This window comes from Lissotriton helveticus, chromosome 7 (assembly GCF_964261635.1).
Source record: "Lissotriton helveticus chromosome 7, aLisHel1.1, whole genome shotgun sequence".
Taxonomy (NCBI): Eukaryota; Metazoa; Chordata; class Amphibia; order Caudata; family Salamandridae; genus Lissotriton; species Lissotriton helveticus.
Window position 1 is genome coordinate 516,958,827 of NC_136068.1, and position 22,633 is coordinate 516,981,459.

Sequence of the window (22,633 nt, forward strand, 5' to 3'; positions counted from 1 at the left end):
TACAGACTCACCTGACGATCACGTCGAGAAAAACCACGAATATAGGGCCCATAGAGGCACTATATTTTTCCATTTCGGACACCATTTCAGCCATCTTTTCAGGGATCCTGGTTTGCAGCCCCCCTAATACCCCACAGCCTGCCATTTCTGAACTGTTAGCAGTCACCGCAGATCTGTCTCTTAAACACCCTCACTTCACGGTATTGGGAGACTTTAACCATCACGTAGATGTAAGTGACTGCAGTCGCGCCACCCATCTCCTAGACTCCATGCAAAGTATGAATCTGACACAAGGGGTTAGGGGCCCCACACATGTTGCAGGACACACCCTTGATCTAATCTCTTCTAACTGTACGAAGCTTAAAATTCTTCCTTCCACACCTCTGACATGGTCTGATCATTTCCTGATTCCGTTCGAGGTGTCTATATTCCAATCTCTTAAGAAGGAATCTGCCATTAGAGCACAAGGCAGAAAATGGCACAAGTTCTCATGTACTGCCCTAGAGCAAACATACAAGAATAGCTCAGACTCACATCCTGACGATCTCAACGCAGCGGTGCTTACATTTAATAAAGATCTCACGACCGCCATTGAGAAAGTGGCGCCCTTACAGACCCTCACCTCCCGCAGATCAAAACCGTCAGCTCCCTGGTTCACCCCATAATTAAGGGAAAACAGAAGCAGATGTAAAAAACTGGAGCGCCTATGGCACCGGACCTATGACTCTGCAACCAAATCTCTTTACAGACAGGCCCTTAAAGAGTTTCACAAACTCAAACGTAATATCATGAGTGTATACTTTGCAGAAACTATTGTTAACGCAAAAAACTCCACTAAGGCCCTTTTTAACATCGTCAAAGAGTTTACTAATCCCACTGCTCTGTCCGCTCCCGTCACCCCCTGCCAAGCACTTAGTGAAGGACTATCTGACTTTTTTCGGAAAAAATTGCCAACATTACGGCAACAATCCTTCAGAATCGTACAGAAATTATCTTAGATCCTGACACCACCTGTACTAAAGCATTTACAACTTTTAAACCACTCACCAAGGAGTATGCCCTGAATCTATTTTTAAAATGCAAATCAGGCTCACCGCTGGATCCAGCCCCGGCTCTGATCCTGAATGAGATCGCCCCGCTAGTTATTAACCCCCTGCTTGAAATCTGGAACTCCTCCCTATAATCAGGTGTTGTCCCTTCCGTATGGAAACACGCATTGCTAATTCCCATTAAAAAAAAAGCTGGTGTCGACCCAACGTGTTTGAGCAACTACCGACCGATTTCACTCCTACCCAAACCAGCCAAAGTGCTTGAGAAGGCGGTACAAGAACAGCTGTCCGACTATCTTGAGTCAAATTTGCTGTTCCACGACTCTCAGTCAGGGTTCAGGCCGGACTTCAGTACTGAATCAGCTCTTCTAGAAGTGTCCGAGTCGATTCGTGAGTGCACGGATAGGGGAGAGGAGGCCATGCTGGTCCTCCTCGACCTATCCGCAAGCATTCAACACCATCTCCCATGAAACACTACTTACACGCTTGCAGAAGGTGGGAGTTGGTGGGACCCCTCTCGCCTGGGTCAAATCATTCCTCACGGATCGATTCCAACAAGTGATGCTGGGCCCTTTCTTTTCCACCAAGAAACCGCTGACATGGGGGGTTCCACAGGGATCTGCCCTTAGCCCGCTCCTGTTCAATGTATACCTGAAGCCTCTGGCAAAAGTGGTGGAATCATGGGGCGTCAGAGTGATCTTTTATGCTGACGAAACTCAGCTGGTGTTTTCCTTCAAAGATCACTCTGAAAGCTCCTTGCTAAACTTTCACCACTGCATGGTGAATATCGCCGCCTGGATGTCATCAAACAACTTAAAACTGAATACAGATAAGACAGAAGTCTAATTTTTTAATCAGAAATCCCCCATCCCTTCCAACCTCTGGTGGCCGGCTGAATTAGATCCTCCCCCTGTACCTGTCCAAGCTGCCCACAATCTGGGCTTCCTATTTGACACTGCCCTCTCCTGCAAGACCCAAATTAATAAAGTCACAGCGTCTTGTTTTGGAAAGCTTTGTATGATTAAAAAAATCATCCCTTTCCTGCCATTAGACTCACGCAAGACAGTAGTCCATGCCCTCATAACCTCCCATTTGGACTACGCAAATAGTCTGTATATTGGAGCCCCGGCATATCTGATAAATCGATTACAGACAGTACAGAATTCAGCGGCCAGGTTGATCTGCAATGTTCCCTACCGTCACTCCATTTCTCCCCATCTGATCAAACTTCATTGGCTCCCAGTGAGACTACGTATTCAGTTTAAATCCCTGACCCTTGCTTTTAGAGCTCTTAATGGTCGAGGCCCCGCCTACCTGAGACACAGACTGAAGACCTCACAAGCATCCCGAAATCTCAGATCTAACCATCTCCGCCTAATGATCTGCCCCCGTTTCTGTCTAGCACGAACGGGAGGAAGGGCCTTTGCAGTGGCCACCTCCTGACTGTGGAATCACCTACCAACAGAACTGAGATTCCTGACTTCTGAGCCTCTGTTTCGGAAGAAACTTAAGACCTGGCTCTTCTCTTTGATCTAGTCCACTCTTTTTCTCCTGAACCTCTCTGAACCTCACGAGATGTTGTCTTCAGCGCCGGGACACCTCCGTCGGAGGTAGCTGCGCGCTCTACAAACTTCTAAATAAAATAAATAAATCCCCGAAAATTGCAGACATGCAGTCAGTGGGAGCGCAGCACAGTGGGGGGCGACCCCCCTTATCATAAAATGCCTTCAGGGCCGTCCATGGAGTAGCATCCCCAGGAGAGGAGGTTGCCACTGGGGGGTAGAAAGTGGGCAAACAGCCAATGGAGCATGGGCGGGTGGGTGAAAAAACATTTAAACTGCTCCGCACACACATGCAGTAAAATGGCATCAGACGTGCGGCAAACAAAAAAAGACGCATGCATTGTTTTTTACCAACATAGCATAGCATTGCCAGCAAAGACGTGGCAGCGGGTGCAAGGAGCGACATGGTTAGATTCATTCAAAGAATATATTTGCTTGTTTTTTTTCAAATATATTCTTTAATTGAATCTAAGCATGTCATTCCTTGCACTTGCTTCCACGTCTTTACTGGCACTGCTAGGTCAACAAAAGGAGACTCGAACACAGATCCCCAGAGAATATGGAGCAGCAGTCAGAGCTGCCGACTCGGTAGCTGGGGATCTATGTTTGAATCTCAGCATTGGCTCAACATCCTGTGATTTTGGGCAAATCACTTAATCTCCCAGTGCCCCTGGACAGTGCCTGGATACTCTTATGGGTAGGTGTGTTATATAAATCTACTAATTTAATTTAAATGAAACAAAATAAAAAAATAAGCAGCAACCTTGGTGGGGTGGTAGAGTCGGGCAAGCAGTATTGTGGGAGGGGGTGGGTGGACAGCACAGGGAGATTAAGTGACCTCACAGCAAATGAAGCAGTAATTTAATTTAAATTTAACAAAAGAAAAAGTAAGCAACAACCTCGAACGGGTGGTGGAGGCGGGCAAGCAGTGTTCTGGGAGTGGTGAGGGGGGATGGCACAGGGAGATTGACGGCATGGCAAATGAAGCGGCCATGAAGTTTTATGCACAAAGTAATCAAAACATAACACTTAAGAAGAGCAAAGACAGGCCAACAAAAAAAGAGTGCTCTCAAGGTATCCTAAATAACCTGAAGAGTTAGAGCACATGTAACATGGGTAATCCTCATGGGAGGATACAAAAGTCCAAAAGGAGGGACTACTAAGCGTATTCACCAAACAAAAGCATTTACAAAGGACAGTAAGAGGAACCAATGAAAAAGATGAGCGGTACTTCAAGCCCATATTGTAGATATAGCATGTCTCGAAGACACAGTGCGCATGTGCTGAATAGGTGAGACCTAAAAAACAGCCCAACCACTGACCTATCAGATCAGCCCTTCATGCACTGCCTAATTGCCCTAATGCCCATTCCAACCCTGTATAAAATATTTTCACGTTGATGAGCTCACACTGGTCTGCAGGTTCAGATGCTGGTACCACCGGTACTGTAAGGACCTTTAACTGGTTGGAACTGTGTGTAGGTTGTACTAGTGAGTAGTGTTTGAAGCTTGCAATGATAAGTGCTGTGAAAAGCCACAACTAGAGTGCAGTATGAGAAGCCTACATAGTTGAGCAATGCTGGAGATCTACACTGGAGGTTAATATGTAAAGTTCCCATGGGACAGGCACCTACACTGCATGACAAGAGTGAGAAGCTAGCACTAGTGGGCAGTGAAGGACGATACTGTTGGCGGTGAAAAGCTGATAGTGATGAAAAGTGAAAAGCTTATACTGCTGACATTGTAATAGGCTGCTAACAACGGGCCCTTGTGCAAATCTGGCACTAGAGGGCACTGTGAAGTATTTGCACTATGGGCAGTGTGGTGTGGATGTTGTGGTGGTGGGGGATGTGGTGGTGATGGACATGGTGGTAGACGTGGTGGACATGGTGGACGTGGTGGTGGACGTGGTGGTGGCCATGGTGGTGGTAGATGTGGTGGTGCTGGTGGACATGGTGGAGGACGTGGTGGATGTTGTTGTGGTCGACGTGGTGATGATGGACATGGTGGTAGTGGACGTGGTAGTGGTGGCGGACAAGGTGGTTGTGGTGGTGGTTGTTGTCATGGTGGTGGTGCACGTGGTGGACGTGGTGGTGGATGTGGTGGATGTGGTGGTGGATATGGTGGTGGGCGCGGTGGTGGTGGACATGGTGGTGGTGGACGTGGTGGACGTGGTGGTGGACGTGGATGTGATGGTGGTGGTGGACGCACTGGTGGTGGTGGACATGGTGGTGGACGTGGTGGTATTGGTGCTAGACATGGTGGTGGTGGACGTGTTGGTGGTGGACGTGGTGGTGTTGGTTGTGGCGAAGGAATAGGGATATAGATTTGTTAGAATGGTTCCGTTTCTAAGTGTGGTATTGGCACCCAGACTAATCATCAGAGGCCGTGCACGATTCATTAGGGATTGTTATGTTGCTGGAATCACTGAGCGCAGACTGCATGGCTGTCCGCGAGCCCGTATGACCGCTGTTAGTGCTTTCGGTTCCTGGATGTAAGTCACGCTGTATATCCGAACAGTGTTTACTGGTGCTTTTGTGCCTTTTTCAGGTGGATTGCTCCAATTGGTCAAGAACCATGTGACGTTCGTAGTAAAGGTATGTGTAATGTGCCAAACTACACCAACAGCGCGGCACCACTATTTTTGTACCCTGTGCCTACCAAAATTGAATGTGTCCTTGTGTAACGTACCTGGGTCTCATGTAAAGGTCTCCAATGTAAGATAACTGGTACTCATGTAAAGCACATTATTTAATGTCACCCACGAGTAAACGCACAGCCCAAACGCAAACAAAGGTAAAAAAAAAGTGGCAACATTCAGTCAGTCAGTCAGTCACTTAGCTTTATTCGATTTTGATTTAAAAATCATAAAAGCATACAAACAAACATGAAAAAACTTACAAACAATAATATATCTACAAGTTAAAAGAGCGTGTGCCCAGCCTGTTAGAACATTTCATTAATTACATCGCACTATACATAAAATTTGCATTTACAGTCTGGGTTTATACGTTGGCTTGTCCCTTCAGAAATTACAATTTTTGTACAATAAATCAAATCTATTACGGGCAGGAGAGCTACTACCAGTAAAAGCACGAAGTCCACTTCCCATCAAATATTTGTGTGCTGTCGTTGATCTAAGTGGAGGGATATGTGGGGTACTTGGGTAGAAATCGTACAAGTCCCAGATGGAAATGGGGCCATCTCCTTCTTTGGGCTGGGAGGATCATAGATGGGGGACAATGTTCCGATTCCTGAATTTAACTAGAATTAGGTCCCCAGGGATGTCTTTAGGTAGTGACCCTAACCAGCCCACCCTTCTAACGCTCAGGATTCCACCGTCTTGATTGGGTAGGAGGGGTCTGTTTTTATTTAGCCAGAATATGACCTTATTTAGAAGGTCCTGGTGTCTTTCGGGTTTCCCGTAAGTGGGTGCCGGTATTCCCGAAAGAACAAGCACAAAAGGGGCGGCTTCCGGAGGTAAATGGATACATGCTACTCTGTTTCGCTCTGCTCTAACAACAGGGTAATTTGTTAATACAGATTTGGGGGCAATTTTAGTAGCAGTTAGGGGTGGTATATTGGAAATTTGACTTTCAGTTGGGACATTTTTCCTGATGTTAATTGGCATAGGGGCTTCGGGTGTGATGGGTAGGTTGGAACGATTAGGTATTATCGTCTTTATAGGAGGTAAAGAGTTGGTTTTAATGGTTGTCTCTATATTTGTCAGCCTATCCCCCAGGATATTAATATTTTCTAACAGGGGTGCTATTATAGATCTTAGCATTTGCTCCAGCTGAAATAACAGTGGCGACTGGGGCAATGATACTTGGTCATCCAAACTTTCAACACTCCCCTTAGATACGGGGGAGTTCATGGCGTGCGATGTGAGACCAACGCAAAGTTTTTGTATTTTGCATTGAGTTCCATGGTCATTAACCCCGTCATATTTCCTTTTAACGCTTGAACCCTGTGGCAGTACAGCGGCTTGGGTGATGGCCTCATTAGATGATAGGGATGGTTCGCATAGTCTGCCAACAGGGATGTCGATACTAGAGTTTTTTACAGGGGAGGGGGATGCTACTGGAGCGAACTTAGTACCACACAATGCATTTAGTTCCTCCCAGTAGGACAAGTTTTGCGGTCTACCCATGGTTAATGGGGGAGATTGCGTAATATCTAGAAGTTGGGAAGATACATCAGTGTCTACTTCACTTAAAGAAGAAAGTGTCTTCCTACTCGGAGTTTCCTTTTCCATCCCCTTCCCCGAGCCCCGTTGTGAAAATGAATTTTTAATTGCCTCCTTTCGCGTCATTCTTGATAAAATATGATCAATGTTAATGTCTTTCAACGTGGAGAAAAATGTTCATGGAAGGTCAATATATAATGTAGATCTCTGTACCTTGTGTAGTCAGGAAGCCAAGGGAGGTGGCCCGTCCCGTCCTCCTCAGGCCTCGGAGGGCCACAGAGGACCCGCCCTTTGCCCGGGCTTAGCCCGGCACGGACCCGCGCGCGCCCTGCGACGCGGAGGGAGCTTCCTCTTTTTTAGCGCCCCGGGCGCGCAGAACCAGGAAGTGACCCGCTCGGCCTGCTGGGAGCGTTAGTTCCCCGGCGGCCGTGCAGGTGGATAACAGCGGCGGCGGGGGTAACAAGCAGCGTGTGGGCCCCAGCAGCGGCGTATGGCGTGTGGCAGGTAGGACTGTCCGCAATGACCCCCCGCTCCTCAGTGGGAGCCTCCTCTTTTTCAGGGCCTCCGGGCGCGCAGAACCAGGAAGTGACCCGCTCGGCCTGCTGGGAGCTGTAGTTCCCCGGCGGCCGTGCAGGTGGATAACAGCGGCGGCGGGGGGAACAAGCAGCGTGTGGGCCCCAGCAGCGGCGTATGGCGTGTGGCAGGTAGGACTGTCCGCAATGACCCCCCGCTCCTCAGTGGGAGCCTCCTCTTTTTCAGCGCCTCCGGGCGCGCAGAACCAGGAAGTGACCCGCTCGGCCCGCTGGGAGCTGTAGTTCCCCGGCGGCCGTGCAGGTGGATAACATCGGCGGCGGGGGGAACAAGCAGCGTGTGGGCCCCAGCAGTGGCGTATGGCAGGTAGGACTGTCCGCAATTACCCCCCGCTCCTCAGTGGGAGCCTCCTCTTTTTCAGCGCCTCCGGGCGCGCAGAACCAGGAAGTGACCCGCTCGGTCTGCTGGGAGCTGTAGTTCCCCGGCGGCCGCGCAGGTGGATAACAGCGGCGGCGGGGGGAACAAACAGCGTGTGGGACCCAGCAGCGGCGTATGGCGTGTGGCAGGTAGGACTGTCCGCAATGACCCCCTGCTCCTCAGTGGGAGCCTCCTCTTTTTCAGCGCCTCCGGGCGCGCAGAACCAGGAAGTGACCCGCTCGGCCTGCTGGGAGCTGTAGTTCCCCGGCGGCCGTGCAGGTGGATAACAGCGGCGGCGGGGGGAACAAGCAGCGTGTGGGCCCCAGCAGCGGCGTATGGCGTGTGGCAGGTAGGACTGCCCGCAATGACCCCCCCAACAACATTCATTATAAAACCCACCGTGTTCTGCCGCCAGTAAAAGATCCAGTCCCGGGGGCGGGGCCAAAAGTGGATAGGGTGGCAACCAGGAGGGACTACAAAGCCTCCGGTACAATCATCACACTCTGTTCAGCATATTCAATGACGTACGCCAAAAGACCCACGCCAATGAAAAGTACGGGCGGAGCTCAGACATGACTTCTGGAATCAGATTGATTCCAAGTAGCCCTCGCATGGCGGAGTAGCGCATGTGCGCTGCTAACGCCAGGCGAGACCTAAAAAGCAGGAACAGGTAGGCAAAATGGAGGGCTGGCTTTGGTAGGAAGAGTGAGGATCTAACACTAGTGGGCTGCGAGTATTTAGCTCTAGCGCGCAGTGTGAAAACTGGCCCTTTTGAACAGTGTGCTAAACTAACACCAATAGGCATTGTAAGAAGTTTGAATTACTATCAGTAGGCTTGACGATGCCAGACGGTGAGCTATAGGTAATGGAGCAGCACTTACCCCTTGATCACTGTGTGACTACAGGGGAGGTGCCCCCTGTTCTGGACCAGTTGTCAAAAAACAGCTCTAAGTAGGGCATTGTATGCAAAACCACATAGACAGGCATGAGCGCCTTATGCCTCATCCATGTGCATGGAATGAATGTTGCACGTAGGTAGGGAGTCAGGAAGCCCTGATGAAGACCGTTGACACACCAGTCGAAACATGTTGGCAGGAATTAGTGGATAGATTAATCACTGAAGCTCATCAGCATATCCATGAGCAGATAACTTTTAATCATATGTAGGGTACCCACTTAATAAAGGATACTCCAAGGGTATACCCTGAGGTATTTTAGTTCCCATCTGGTCCCTTGCTTTGGTCCAGGAACAATTTATCCAGAACTCCCACATCAGTTCAGACTACCAGTGCAGTATTTACCTACCCTGATGTGGTCAGGTCGCTGATGAAGAAGCACGCCACAGTAATACGTGGGCAAGGCAACATTTCCATTTCTCTTCGGGATCCTCCAGGACCAGCACAGGGAGGTAGTAACACCCAGAGAGGATTCTTGGGGTAGTTCACTCTTCTCACTTAAGCAGCTGCAGAGGAAGTAGTGTTCATTGGGAGGATGTGCTTAGGTGGTTTTCCTCTTTCTCGCTTTCGTTGAAGGTGAAAAGCTGGCATCGGTGGGCAAAGGAAAGAGCTTACTGTGGTGGGTAGTTGAATCTGGCATTTGTCTTCGCTTTAAGAAGCTTTCTCTAGTGGGCAATGTGAGAAGCAGACACCATTGTGCAATGTCAAAATATGACACCCATGAGCAGTGTGAGTGTGAAAAGTTTTAGCTGATGTACTTCATTAGAAGCATGCACTAGTGGCCAATGTGGGTACTGTGAAGGGTTTAACAATAGTGGGCACTGAGAAAGCTGACACTGGTGGGCAGAAGGGAAACTGGCACTGGTGTGCAGTGTGAGGAACACGCGGCTGTGGAAGGTATGAGAAGCTTGCACTGGTGACCAATGTGAACATATTCTAAGGATGTCAATGTCAAGAAGTTGCTTTAATGGGTTTTGTTCGGGCTGGACTGTTCCCATTGGGTGCAGGGTCAAGGCTGATTTGCTTATGGATGGGTCCAAACTGGAATGGCATGGTGAGCAAAAAACGATGGATTTAGGCCCAGATCTCTGTACTGGGGTGAATGTATGACATTGTTCTGCATTCTGTCCATCAATTGTTATTTTTGCATTTGTCACCCTGAGTGGGACCGGTATGCCTAGACGTGGGTCCAGTGCTCTCCATGCCACTGGAGTCAAGCTATCCTGGCTGATGAGGGCTGAAAGCCCGAAACCGGTCCTAGGATGCTAGTTTCCAGTCCAGGGAGGACCTGGCCTGGCAGTTCGGGCTGGACTGTTCCCATGGGGCACAGGCTCAAGACTGATTGACTTATGGATGGGTCCAAACTGGAATGGCAGGGTGAGCAAAAAAACGATGGATTTAGGTCCAGATCGCTGTACTGGGATGAATGTATGACATTGTTCTTTTTAGGTCTCGCCCTGCGATTGCAGGCCAAAGGCCTGCAGTCGCAGAGCGAGACTATTGTCATCATTCCGGCTTTCAAGGACTCAAGGGGAGCCGGAGAGGACAACAGACTGTCACGCGCACGCAGCAGCAGCCTGCCAGGATCAGGTCACGCGCTCCGATTCCGGCAGGCTCTTCACAACACACATACAGCCCCCCCCATACACACACACATACATACATACAGAACCCCCTCCCCTCCCGCATACACACACGCCCGCATACACACACGCACGCACACACATAGCAGAGAACCCCCGGCACTTACACACACATCCCCTACCTCGTCTCGGCGTCTTCGCGCTCCCTTGCCCCGCTCCTCTGGTGTGCGCGCGCACCACTAGTTTCGATTCCCGCGTCGGCTCCTCTGTGGTGCGCGCACCACAGGTTTCTATTTAAACAGCCAATCAGGAGGCAGAACTCCTTGCAGACATGCTCCCTCTCTGGTCCGTTGTCATTTTTAACTGCGTCATGTTTACCTTTGTCTAGTCCTTCTTTTATGTCTTTGTCTCTACACCCTTCCACCAGTTAATCTTTAGAGTAGAGCTTTTCTTGTCTGTGTTGCTATTATGATGTATCGCAAAAAAAAAAAACTAGAGCGACAGCTAGTAATGTAGCGTGGGCCTGCACTCAGTGCCCCATTGCGAGTGGGATTAACCTCTCGGCAGAGAAAGCCTTCCTAAGATGGCCGCTAGGTTGCACTCGCTCCTTAACCAAGCCTGGCGTCGAGCCCGGTGACGGCGTCAGAAAGAGACTCCAACCAGCGCCGTTCATGGTGCAAGATGGCGGCCTCAGGAGGAGAGTTTCATGCAACGTGATCAAGTTATTCGGCAATTAACATTGGTGTGCCGACCAGCAGGGATCGGTAGAGCCGATCCCGTGCCTTGCCTGATAGCCCAATGCCTTCGAGAACTTAAATGACAGGTAATGCTTAACTGAAGGAAGCGTCGCGAACCACCGTGGCACAACTGCCTACATTCACACGCTTAGATTGTGGGATTTAGATAATTGAATCACAACTGTCTGTTTAATATTAAAGCGAAACAGTGGCAACGCCGCGCTTGACCATACTTCTTTCAATAATCCTTCCTGTGCATTGTCATTTCATTCAAGCAGTCAATCTGGCACTGCTTCCTACTTAGAACAACATGATACTTCTGTGTAACCAGGGACTGGAGGCAGCGTTATGAGTCCTTGGATTAAAAAAAAAAATGCAAATAATGTTTATTGTATTAAAGACAACACCCCACTTACTTTATTTACCCGGGACTATACATTTAATGTCTTCAGTGACCCTGTGACCTAGTAGACATTGGTAACTACACAGCTCCAGCGAGTCTCGTTTTTGGGGTCTAGCAATTTGACGCTGTCACCAATACTCGCAACTTCTATTTCCACGATCATAACTTTGTATGTACTGTGTACACGTTACCTGGGGGGTTGGGGGGGTATACATACGCTCCTTTTCTCCTGACATCATCTACGCATCTCATACGTCATCACCTTCCTTTCCATCTGTCTTTTCACTCTGCCCTGCTTGTTTGTGATGCATGTGTTCTGCTCTCAAAAATGCACATTCTTGAGGACGAAATTGCGCGTGGTTCTGTGTCGAGGATCCTGTCTATGCTTTGGAGATGGTGCAAACACGTCTATGTCTATGTCAACTGTGCCGGCATCTCATGCATATCCGTTGTTGTGGAGGAGAGGAAGTCTGCATCAGCCAGACTCTCGCACCTCCCCTCCCTGCATGCGCACCGGGGTAGGAGAGCATGGGTGGGCAGAGAGCAGGCAGAGCCAGGCAGTGGTGCTGAAGATTGCACGGGCGCAGTGACACATCCAAGGACAGGGAAGCACGGAGGGGCAGAGAGCAGGGTAGTGGTACAGAACCTTGCACAGGCTCGTGCTGCTGTGGCGCATATGCGGACAGGAGAGCATGGGTGGGCACAGAGCAGGTAGAAATGGGCAGAGGTGCTAAAGCTTGCACAAGCCCGTGCTGCTGTGACGCATCCTCGGGCAGGAGGTGGTCTCTTGTGGTGGGCAGAGAGCAAGCAGAGCCGGGCAGTGGTGCTGAAGCCTACACGCGCCCGTGCTGCTGTGACGCATTCGCTGGCAGGAGAGCACGGTGAGCACAGAGCAGGCAGCGCTGGGCAGTGTTGCTGAAGCTTGCACGAGCCCGTGCTGCATGACGCACCCATGCAGGAGAGCATGTGTCGGGTCGTCAAGCCCCATGGATGGGCAGGCAGAGTGGTGCTGAAGCTTGCACGGGATCGTGCTGCTGTGACACATCCAAAGGCAGGACAGCACGGGTGGGCAAAGAGCGGGCAGATCAGGGCAGTGTTGCTGAAGCTTGCACAGACTCGTGCTGCTGTGACACATCCATAGACATGGCAGGAGAGGAAGACGGGTGGGCAGAGAGCAGGGCAGGCAGAGCCAGGCAGTGGTACTGAAGCTTGCACGGGCTGGTGATGCTGTGACGCATTTATGGGCAGGAGAGAATGGGTGGGCAGAGAGCAGGGCAGTGGTGCTGAAGGTTGCATGGGTTCATGCTGCTCTGCCCGCCTGGTGGAAGCCCCTTGTTGCTGTGTATGACTGACGCCTCCTGCAGGTTGTGCGAGCCCCCGTGCGCCCCCTCCTGCTTTAATGATGCCTCTCTGACCGGCATGCACCAACAGACCCACCTGCTGCACTGGAGGCAGAGGAGGGGGGCTGACACTGCATCTTCGGCGCGCGCTGCCCTTGTGTGCATCTATCTGTGCCTAAGAACATGGCTGCACTGCAACAGCAGGTGTTAGTTCGCATTGATGGAGAAGAGGGTCTCACATGCCATCCTTGAGGCGTGTGTCTGTTTTAGGTTGTGTGCCTGCGCATCTGTGTGCAGCTGCCCCTGTGCTTCTTTGATGGCTGCTGACTGTCATGCATACTCGGTGGGGATCCGGCCAAGGGCCTTTATTGGCACTGATGCCGGCTGCAGACACTGTGCAGCGTGGCACGGAGACGTGTGTGCATAGGGGAGCAGTGACGTCACGAGGGTGCTTGGCAGGACACTGACAGCCTGTGTGTTTATTATCCACTGCATTAGCAGACGCTGTGTGTGATGTGCACTGTGGTCGGAGGCCTGGCACGGGTGCTGTGGTGGGCGGTAGACAGGACACCTTTAATGTGTGCCTGTGTTCACCCTTCTTGGCACTGAACTGAGGGCACAAGACACCATGCAGTGTTGCTGGCCGGAGTGGGGCCTGCAGGAGGGAGAGGGCGGTCGCCAACCTGACATTTTTGATTTGTGATTGTGGGAGCGCTCATGTATGGCATCCCATGGGCTCCTGTCCAGACAATGCAAGATATGGAGTAGGGTCAGGCATTGCGCTTCGAGGACATTAGCGGGACGCCTGTGTGTGTGTGTTTGTATCCGGCCCACCTCCCCCGTGGCTTCATAGAGCGCCCAGGCACCTCAGAGTGTGTAACAGGCACTCCTGACCTGTTCACGTAATAGTGGCGGGATGAGGGGTCGCTGCTGCAGAGAACGTCGGACTGACCTTATGTTTGTTTGTGTGTGTGCGCGGGCGTGCACACTGCTCCTCACTGCGGGGGGGGGGGGGGTGTCAGACAAGTCCAGGAGGGGTCATCTCCCCAGGAGGGGTCAACTCAGGAGGACCAGGGACCCGCATGACTTAGTCACAAACACCTCTTTACTGTCAGATGAACCTCACATAAACAAGCATTTGCAATGAAATAGGTCTCGCATTAATAATGGTTGAGCTATCGGCATTGCTAAATAATGCAACACCATTAGCTCAAACTTTAATAATGCGAGACATATTGCATTGCAAATGCTTGTATTCAACTCCGTTACTTGGCATAGATACCTAGAATGGTGCATTTTTCACTCTAGTTTTTTGAACAAATATTGTGATTTATATGAGAATCAAAAACAATAGTGTCGGTAAATTGTAATACAGGCCAACATTTGTAAGCACATAGAGATTTGGGTCCCTCGTTTCTGATAGGGAATCAATCGGAGAAAGCAGTATCTTGGAATGCATACATGGATTTGGGCAACCTGTCATTAAAGTTAAACAAGCATTAAAAATGCAATAGGTCGCTCCTTTTATTAAGTTAAAGCCATTTCCTCTGCTATACAATACCATTAGCAAAGCAAATGGCTTTAACTTAATTAAATGCGAGACCTATTGCATTTTCAATGCTTGTTTCATTTGTCACCCCGAGTGGGACAGGTATGCCCAGACGTGGGTCCCGTGCTCTCCATGCCACTGGAGTCATGCTATCCTGGCTGATGAGGGCTGAAAGCCCGAAACTGGCCCTAGGATGTTTGTTTCCAGTCCAGGGAGGACCGGGCCTGGCAGTTCGGGCTGGACTGTTCCCATGGGGCACAGGGTCAAGACTGATTGACTTATGGATGGGTCCAAACTGGAATGGCATGGTGAGCAAAAAAACGATGGATTTAGGCCCAGATCTCTGTACTGGGGTGAGTGTATGACATTGTTCTGCATTCTGTACATCAATTGTTATTTTTGCATTAATGGGTAAGGGGAAGGCTGGCATTGGTGGGCAGTGTGAGAAACGGGCACTGGAGAGTAGTGTGAGGAACATGCGCTTGTGGAAGGTATGAGAAGCTTGCATTGGTGACCAATGTGAACATATTCTAAGGAAGTCAATGTCAAGAGGTTGCTTTAATGAGTAAGGGGAAGGCTGGCATGAGTGGGCAGTGTGAGAAACGGGCACTGGTGTGTGTTATAAGGAACATGCACCAGGGGCTGTGTGTGGACTGTGCACTAGCGAGTATCACGAGGAGCTGCTATTTGTGAGTACTATGGCCTTTATTAAGTAGTGGGCTGCCTCTTCGGTTATTACAAGAGGGCACAGGGAGAAGCTGCCACTGCTCGGCGCGGTGTGAGGAGGGCACTAGGTCTGGAAGTTGGCATTGGTCTGAAATCTTCGCAGAGCTGTGCAGTGCGATAAGCTGGCAGCGAGTGTCTCAGTTAGTGGCTGGCATGGAAGTCAGTGGTGGCACTGTGAACGTCTGGAACTGGTGGGTGGTGAAAGCGCCTCTCTTGTTAACCACACGAGCCTTCACCCTCCGAGGTACCACAGCGTGCACCGGGAGGCATGGCACGTGAATACCCTGGCCTAAATATCGTCTGGCAAAAATATTGTATCCTATCATATATATGCACGACTATTCTGTCCTATTTTCTAACAATGTTCTGACATAGAACCCGGAAGAAGGTCACAGGGGAGACACCCGGGTCTGTTGCTGTCAGGGGGAGGGGAGGCTTCGGTAATCCATTCTATCCATTCTCTTCAAACATCACGTTTGCTATTCACTCATTTTCAGAGACTTTTCACTTCTCGTGTAACCCCTTCCATCCCTCCTGTGCTCATTCCCTTCTTCCTTCGTCCTCTTGCTATTTGTGAGGAAGACTTCCCACTACTGATAATTCCTACTTTCCATGACCATGGAAGTGCCTTCCCAGTGTATGCCTGTGATTGGAGGGTCTGCCTTTTTGCAGTATTTTCCATGTACTGGTGTTCGGTGCCCTTTTGTAACATGCACACACCACTCTGCCCTTGCAACACACGGCTGCTACCTCTCACATGTCTTTACCCTTGATACTTGCAAGTGCCACCTTGCCCATGTAACGCTTGTTCCTGAGCCTGAGTGTCTAGCACTTATTGCAGGACTATACCTCTTATTATACTCTTTTCTCTCTTATAACTGCACACTTGTCACTTTCATTTCCTCTTGTGCACTTTTGACTACCTCATGTATTTTGGTTGCTCACAATTTTTACTCAAGTATTTTGGTTGCTCACGATTGTCACTATTACCTTTACTACCTCATGTATTTTGGTTGCTCACAATTTTTACTCAAGTATTTTGTTTGCTCACGATTGTCACTATTACCTTTACTACCTCATGTATTTTGGTTGCTCACAGTTTTTACTACCTCATGTATTTTGTTTGCTCACAATTGTCACTATTGCCTTATGTAAGTAACGTATGTTTTTGCAACCTGTTCTTTTGTAATGTTTCTCATTATGTTTAATTTCTGTTCCTAATGTGAAGCGCTCTGACGCCTTCGGGTAAAGCCCGCGCTATATAAAAATGCATAAATAAATAGCATAAATAAATAATAAAAATAAAATAAATTCCTCTGCTCCCCCGCCTCTGCTCTCATCCTTCCACCCCACCCCGTGCTCGCCCAACCACCCCCTCTTTCATCTCCCTCGTCCCCCCTCCCTTATCCCTCCCATCACCCTCCCCTCAGCTCCCTCCTTCTAGCTGATGTGTGTTCCTCCACACTGCCTCACCCGCCTCCCTCTTAAAGGGCCCCTTCCTTCCCTCCAGCTGCGGCCGGCTCTACGCTGGGGCACCGCTCTTGCAGCAGGCACACAGATAGACTGAGCTCATGTTATGTGGCATGCATGTTGCACACAGACCACAGCATCCAAGCAGCTTGCTCACTGAGACACTGCGCTGGGATCAGATCCCGAGGCCGCAGTTTGCACACAGACTACAGCAGCAGTACTTGCCCAATAAGGTGTCTCGCTAACAAAAACCGCCCACCTGAACACTGCTCTTTAATGTCAGCAGCAGGTGCATGAACCCACTGAGGTACACCATCTGGGATCTAAGATACGGTCTGCTGAATGAATGCACGTGTGTTTGTACTACACATCCAGAGCAATTTTGCTGGGACACGAGCAAATGCCCGCAACAGACGCATCAACGTTCTGAGCTAAACGTTAGAGATGCATACTTTCACGTTATATGCATTTATATGTTGCAGGTGTGATAAGCCCTTAATATATTAAACTTGATACCACACATGTCACCTATGTGTTGCATACAGATCTCTCTCTGCAGAAGGTGCGCGCATTTACCCCATGAACTTTTATTTTGATTGGGACCTATGAAGTGTAGGTATCGGACAGATCGCAGCAGCAGCTGCAGCTACCCACTGAGCTACCCGTGTTACTGTACATAGCTTGGCCCATCTCCTTGGCAGGGGTAGGGTACACACCCACTGAGCTCTCCTACCTTGTAGGCGCTCACCGCCTCCTGGATGGGCATGAAGCGGTGCCCCTGGTGCTGGGCGGCGTCCCGGCACACCAGGCAGGCCAGGCGCCCGTCGTCCCGGCAGAAGAGGCGCAGGGTCTCGCTGTGCTCGGGGCAGCGGTCCCTCGCCCCGCCCTCGGGCCCCCGGACGCCCCCCAGCAGGCTGCGCTCCAGCAGGTGGCTCAGCACCCGGTTGGGGGTGCAGCGGCGCTCCGGGAACACCTCGCGGCACTTGGGGCAGGAGATGAGGGCGCTCGGGTGGTCCCAGACCCGGTCGATGCACGCGCGGCAGAAGTTGTGCCCGCAGCCCAGGATCACCGGCTCTCGGAAGAGCTCCAGGCAGATGGAGCAGGTGAGCTCCTCGGACAGGTCGGTGCCTGGCCGGGGCACAGAGCCCGGCGCCGCCGCCGATGCCATGGGCTCCGCTGCCACCCACCCCTGGGTGCCACTGGTGCCCATTGACATGCCTAGGACTTGGATCCCTGAGCAGTGTTTACAGGGTGAGCGTAGGAGGGGGGGTGAGGGGTGGGGGGCCCTCTCCCAACGGAAGGAGGGGGGTGGACTGCAAGACCCGCGCCTTCCATTGGCTGAGCCCAGGGAGAAGGAGGGGGTGCTGGGGTGCAGAGGAGGAGGGTGAGGCTGGGGCTGAATAGCTCCCACTCCCTCCTCCGTGGAGCCTTGAGCTTTTCAGGCAGGGCCGGAGCTAGGCATGGGCAGTGTGGGCAGCTGTCCAGGGCCCCTTAGACAGCCCTCCACCGTGGGGCCCCGCACCAGTGCGACAGCCAGACCACCGCTTGAAAGGTGACACCTTGCAAGTGCACAACCTTAGGAATCCCCCTCCCCTGGCCTCACTGCTTTGGATTTAGCAAGGGGAACCCGGAGAGGGGGCCCCCCTTTCCCTATTATTTACAGTTTCAAACTCAGGTTTGTCCCGCAATTAGGCCTCCACCCCCCACCCATGCAGAGGCACAACGGGATGGCTATTGCCCTGCTGTTGTTAGCTCCTTGGCAGTATGGAGAAAAGCATCCCTCACACCTTCAGCCCCGGATGAGCTGTTGAGAGCTTGAAAGTGGCTGAGAGGAAGGGGCTGGGCCAAGTCTATGCAACTTAGAAGGGCCTCGCCCTTTCCCTTTCTGCCCAGGGCTCCAAAAATCCTTGAACCGGCTCTGTTTTCATGAGAATTGTCCTTCCTATATTACTTTTACTTCACAAGACCAAGAGTGCAAAGACCCCAGACACCGGGGTGGTAACAAAACGGCAGAGCAAATAAAGGGCTGGAAATTAAGTGTGCCTTGAGAGATGGGGAGGCAGAGAACTTACTACCATTCGAAGGGCCGTTATAACTGTGACTCAGACTTTTAAAAACACAGAAATTCACTACTTGTGGTTGTATAGACAGCTATGACCTTCCCACCCCAAATGCAAAGTTTTTGACTACGTAAACAACATTGGTGATATATTACAAATGAAAGGTGCAATCGGTGATGTTATATGTAGGATTACGCGTACTGCGTGGCTGTATTTGTAAAGCACACTATCACCCTTGAGGGTACCCTGGAGCCGGACACGTGAGAGTTAAGCCTCAACTAGGGCGGGAAGGGCTGTTGGAAGAGCCAGATCTTCGTCTTCTTGTGGAACTCAGGAAGTGAGGAGGATGCTCTGAGGTGTAGCAGTAGGCCGTGACATGCTTTAGGAGCGATGTAAGAGATAGCCGACCTCCAGATCTCGTTCGGCTTATGCGCGGGGTGTGTGCAAGTAGGAGTCCAGCCGAACGCAGTTCCTCGATGGCTGGTGTAATCTGGGGCGACTATTGGGGTAGGCTCGGCCAATGTTGCGTAGTGGTTTGAAGTTACGTGTGAGGCAGTGGTCGAAGTGGGGGGAAAAAAGTAGGGGAACTGTGGGCGGAGAATCAGAGGGCGGGAATAACTCGTGGACTGGGCCAGTGGGAGGATTCCGGTGTGGCAGAAAGAGCAAAATATCAGAATTGTTAGTATTTGTTTCCAATTTCACTAACCGGCTACAGCTTATTACGTTATTTAATTTAACCAATGGATACACATGTTTATTTAAGGTTTAGTATGAGTTATTGACATTAAAATACATTCACAAAGTGGGATACGTTTCCAATCACAGAATGTCCCAAATATCCTTAAAAGTGGAATCGCAAACCATTTGTCTCCCAGCCATGGAGTTTCTGTCATCAGCACTTCTCCTCCCTTTTTCCACAAGAGTACTTCAAACATGAATGGCAAACTATTCTAGTTGGCAAATGTTTTCCACATAATTATGGCTCTGCCATATTTGCCACATAATACATCATCTGCTGCATAATCTGACGATTTTAACTAATAAATTGTTTATAGCTCAAACGGATCAAAATTTACTAAAAAATTTGACTTGTGCTGCTGTGAAGTGGAGGGTCCTTTGCAAAGGTTGACTGGTCACCTTTCTCACCCCTGCAGTTGTATGTTCCACTGGTACTAATAAGGAAAAATCTATGCAGAGACTGTTAGCATCAGAACATTTACAGCACCACTAATACCAGTGTAGGGTGTCAGAGCACTTTACATCCCACATATTACACAGAGACAATCAATGATACATCTGTAAATCACTGTATAGGAAATGTTACATAAGACAAAAGACTACAATGTGTAGGAGTCACATGACAACCTTACTAGAGGCAGTATAGTTTAATAGTGATTGGTCTGGAGAAACACAAACTCAGAATTTAAAACGTAATACCATAGTTGGGGGTTCTCTTTAAATAATCAGAATTGATTTCTACCCAAATGAACCCTTTTTTGCAACATTAGGATAATCAAAAATTCGGGAAAAAAACATGATGCTCTAATTTTTACCTTGCAGGTTGCATGCAGCTCTTACATGACAGTTAATAGCTCACTGTTCTATTTTAGGATTTAAAGTTATTAACTGCAAGTAACAATAGTGTATCTCTGACAAAAGCAGTAACCCACAGACCCATTTACAATATGTGCACTTTGTGATCTGCATGGAACATGTTCTTAGCAGCAGGCACAATAACCCTCTGCCCTTCCTTTCCATGAGTCAAAACGTCCACTAGACACAGCACCATCTCTCTCCACTAACAACATTAATCACTAGAGTTATCATGGCATTTTTATTGTTGCTGAAAATTGTTGGAGGCCAGGAAGGAGGCAGCATGTGCTTTTAAAACCATATTATACTTGCAAACACTATGCCCCCACCTGAAGTCAGCGCCAGCTGCGGTCCGTGCAGGTAACAGCAGTGGGGCGGTGGGGTAGGGTAAGGGAGGGATTTTGAGGGACGATGCAGAGGGAAAATGAATTATTTATTTAATTTTCCCTCAGCATCGTCCCTCGAATTTCCCCTTACCTGGCCCCTCTGCCTCACCGCTGTTAGCTGCACGGACCGCGACTGGTCAGCGCCTGGTGTGGTCGCACTATCCTAGAGCCACTCTGGTCAAGGGTCCTGTGACCTTAGTGACAAAGTCACTGTCACTCTATGGTGTGCTGCTTCATGGACCTGCCTGCAAGACTGGAGGTGAACTTCAGAATGAATTGTGGCGGACAGTCATTCAAGGTTAACCCACACTTGCCACTGCTAGGGTCCACCTGCTGGTGCTAGGACACCTGGGCTTTTAAGATCTTGCAGGGCCTTCTAAGGTCTTGCATGGGAATGTGCTCCCTCAGGGGGAGTGGTCTGGTGGACTGGTCATGAAGCCTGAACCTGGATCCCCAGTTCCAAATTCAGCAGCTCTGACCATAGTGCCACATCCTCTCCCCCACTGAACACCATACTGCCCCACTGAGAAAACTTGCAATGCACTGACCCGCTATATACACCTGGATGTGACTCAATTTAAATTGTGCACTAGACTAGAGCAATAAAAAAGCAATAAAAAGCCTAAGAAAACCTAACAACATCCTAGAAAAAGCAAACACTCATAAGGAACTCAAGATTAAGTAAAGCATGTGAAATGTAAGCAGGAACACCATGGTTACCTTTTTAGGTCTCGCCTGTCGATGCGCATGCGCATCGAGCTTGCGAGCCTATTGCGGCTTAAACAACCTTTAACTAAGAAGCAAGGAATCGTGGCGATTCCTTGCAGTGCCCGTGACTTTTAAGCTCAATGCGCATGTGCATTGAGCTTAAAAGCGCGTGCACATCAGTTCCCTCAGCCGCAATCGCCGTCTGTTCCCTCAGCCGCATTCCTCCCGACACCTTTTGAAGTGAAGCTTAGCTTCACTTCAAAGGCCCCGGCTTCTTCACACCCACATGCCGCTCTCCCCGCTCCGCCCCCTCCCCTGCCCGCCGTGTGCATTTCTCCTCCACCCCCTCCCCACAGCAATGCCCTCCGTCTTGTTTGTTAATTTCCTCCAACTGCCCATCTCCTTTCAATACGTTTCCATTTAATCGCCTACCTCTCGATGTCCCTCATCCTCATCTCAACTCATCTATCACTCCAGCTATCTCCTCTTACACGTTATACGAATATCTCTCTCTTCACCTCCGTCCCACGATCTCTCATCTCTCTTCCTTTCACCCTCTAATCACGATCGTCTATTCTGTTGCTCTCCCCTCGCTAGCCCTCTCCCCCACCTATTAATCTTTTCTGTTTTCTACGCATTTTCACCCTCTTACGTCTTCCTTTTCTCCCTCGTGCTTCCTTCATCTTTCCTTCTCTAACCATTTTCCTCGTCCGCCTCCCGCCATCTCTATACACCTCTCCCCTTCTGTGACCGTCACTCTCCTTCCCTGCATCTCCGTCGCTCTAAGCACCCCTATATCTCAGCCCTCTTACCCCCGTCGCACCTATTTAATCTCTAACTTCTGTCATGTCTCCCCAGTACCCATCTACTCCTGTTGGGTCACCTCGTGCTCTTCTCCTCTGTCCCACATGTCCTTTCATTTTCCGTCTCGTAATCCCATTTTACAGCTGCTCTTCTGATGTGTTCTCTCCATTGCTGCATGTTTCCTCTTTTTACTTTTTCCTATTGTCTGTTTCCCTACCCTCGCTCTCCCCAGCCCCCGCCTCCATTTGTCTCCGCTCACTCTCTATCCATTTCTCTGCACGTTTCCATCTCCCGGTTAAATAATATTTTATTGGCAAGACAAATCAGCTAGACATTCACGGAAGAGAACAGGACGAGCTGCCAGCCCTCCAGCCCTCGACCCTGTTCAATATGCCCTGTTCAGTGACGAGGGAAGGCACATGCTGAGGTGCCATTTCTGACAGGGTGGAAATAAGCCGTTCTGCAGGCCTGTGCGCGTTTCCCTCAGGGGAAAGAGTCCGAGTTTTTGTGCCGCGCTATGTTGCCGTTTGTGGGAGACGTTCGCTTGCTGTGGAGCACGATGCCATGGTGT

At 50.0% G+C, this 22,633-nt stretch overlaps 1 protein-coding gene across 1 annotated transcript in view; it reads right to left on the bottom strand.

Moving 5' to 3' along the window:
• The window catches only part of LOC144768692 (zinc-binding protein A33-like), a 324,408-nt gene extending 306,714 nt beyond the window's left edge, over positions 1-17,694 (bottom strand). The window contains exon 1 of the mRNA XM_078652552.1: positions 17,245-17,694. Coding sequence (XP_078508678.1) covers positions 17,245-17,679 — 435 coding nt within the window. The 5' untranslated portion in view covers positions 17,680-17,694. The remainder of the gene's footprint in view (positions 1-17,244) is intronic.
• Between the last annotated feature and the right edge of the window lie 4,939 nt (positions 17,695-22,633).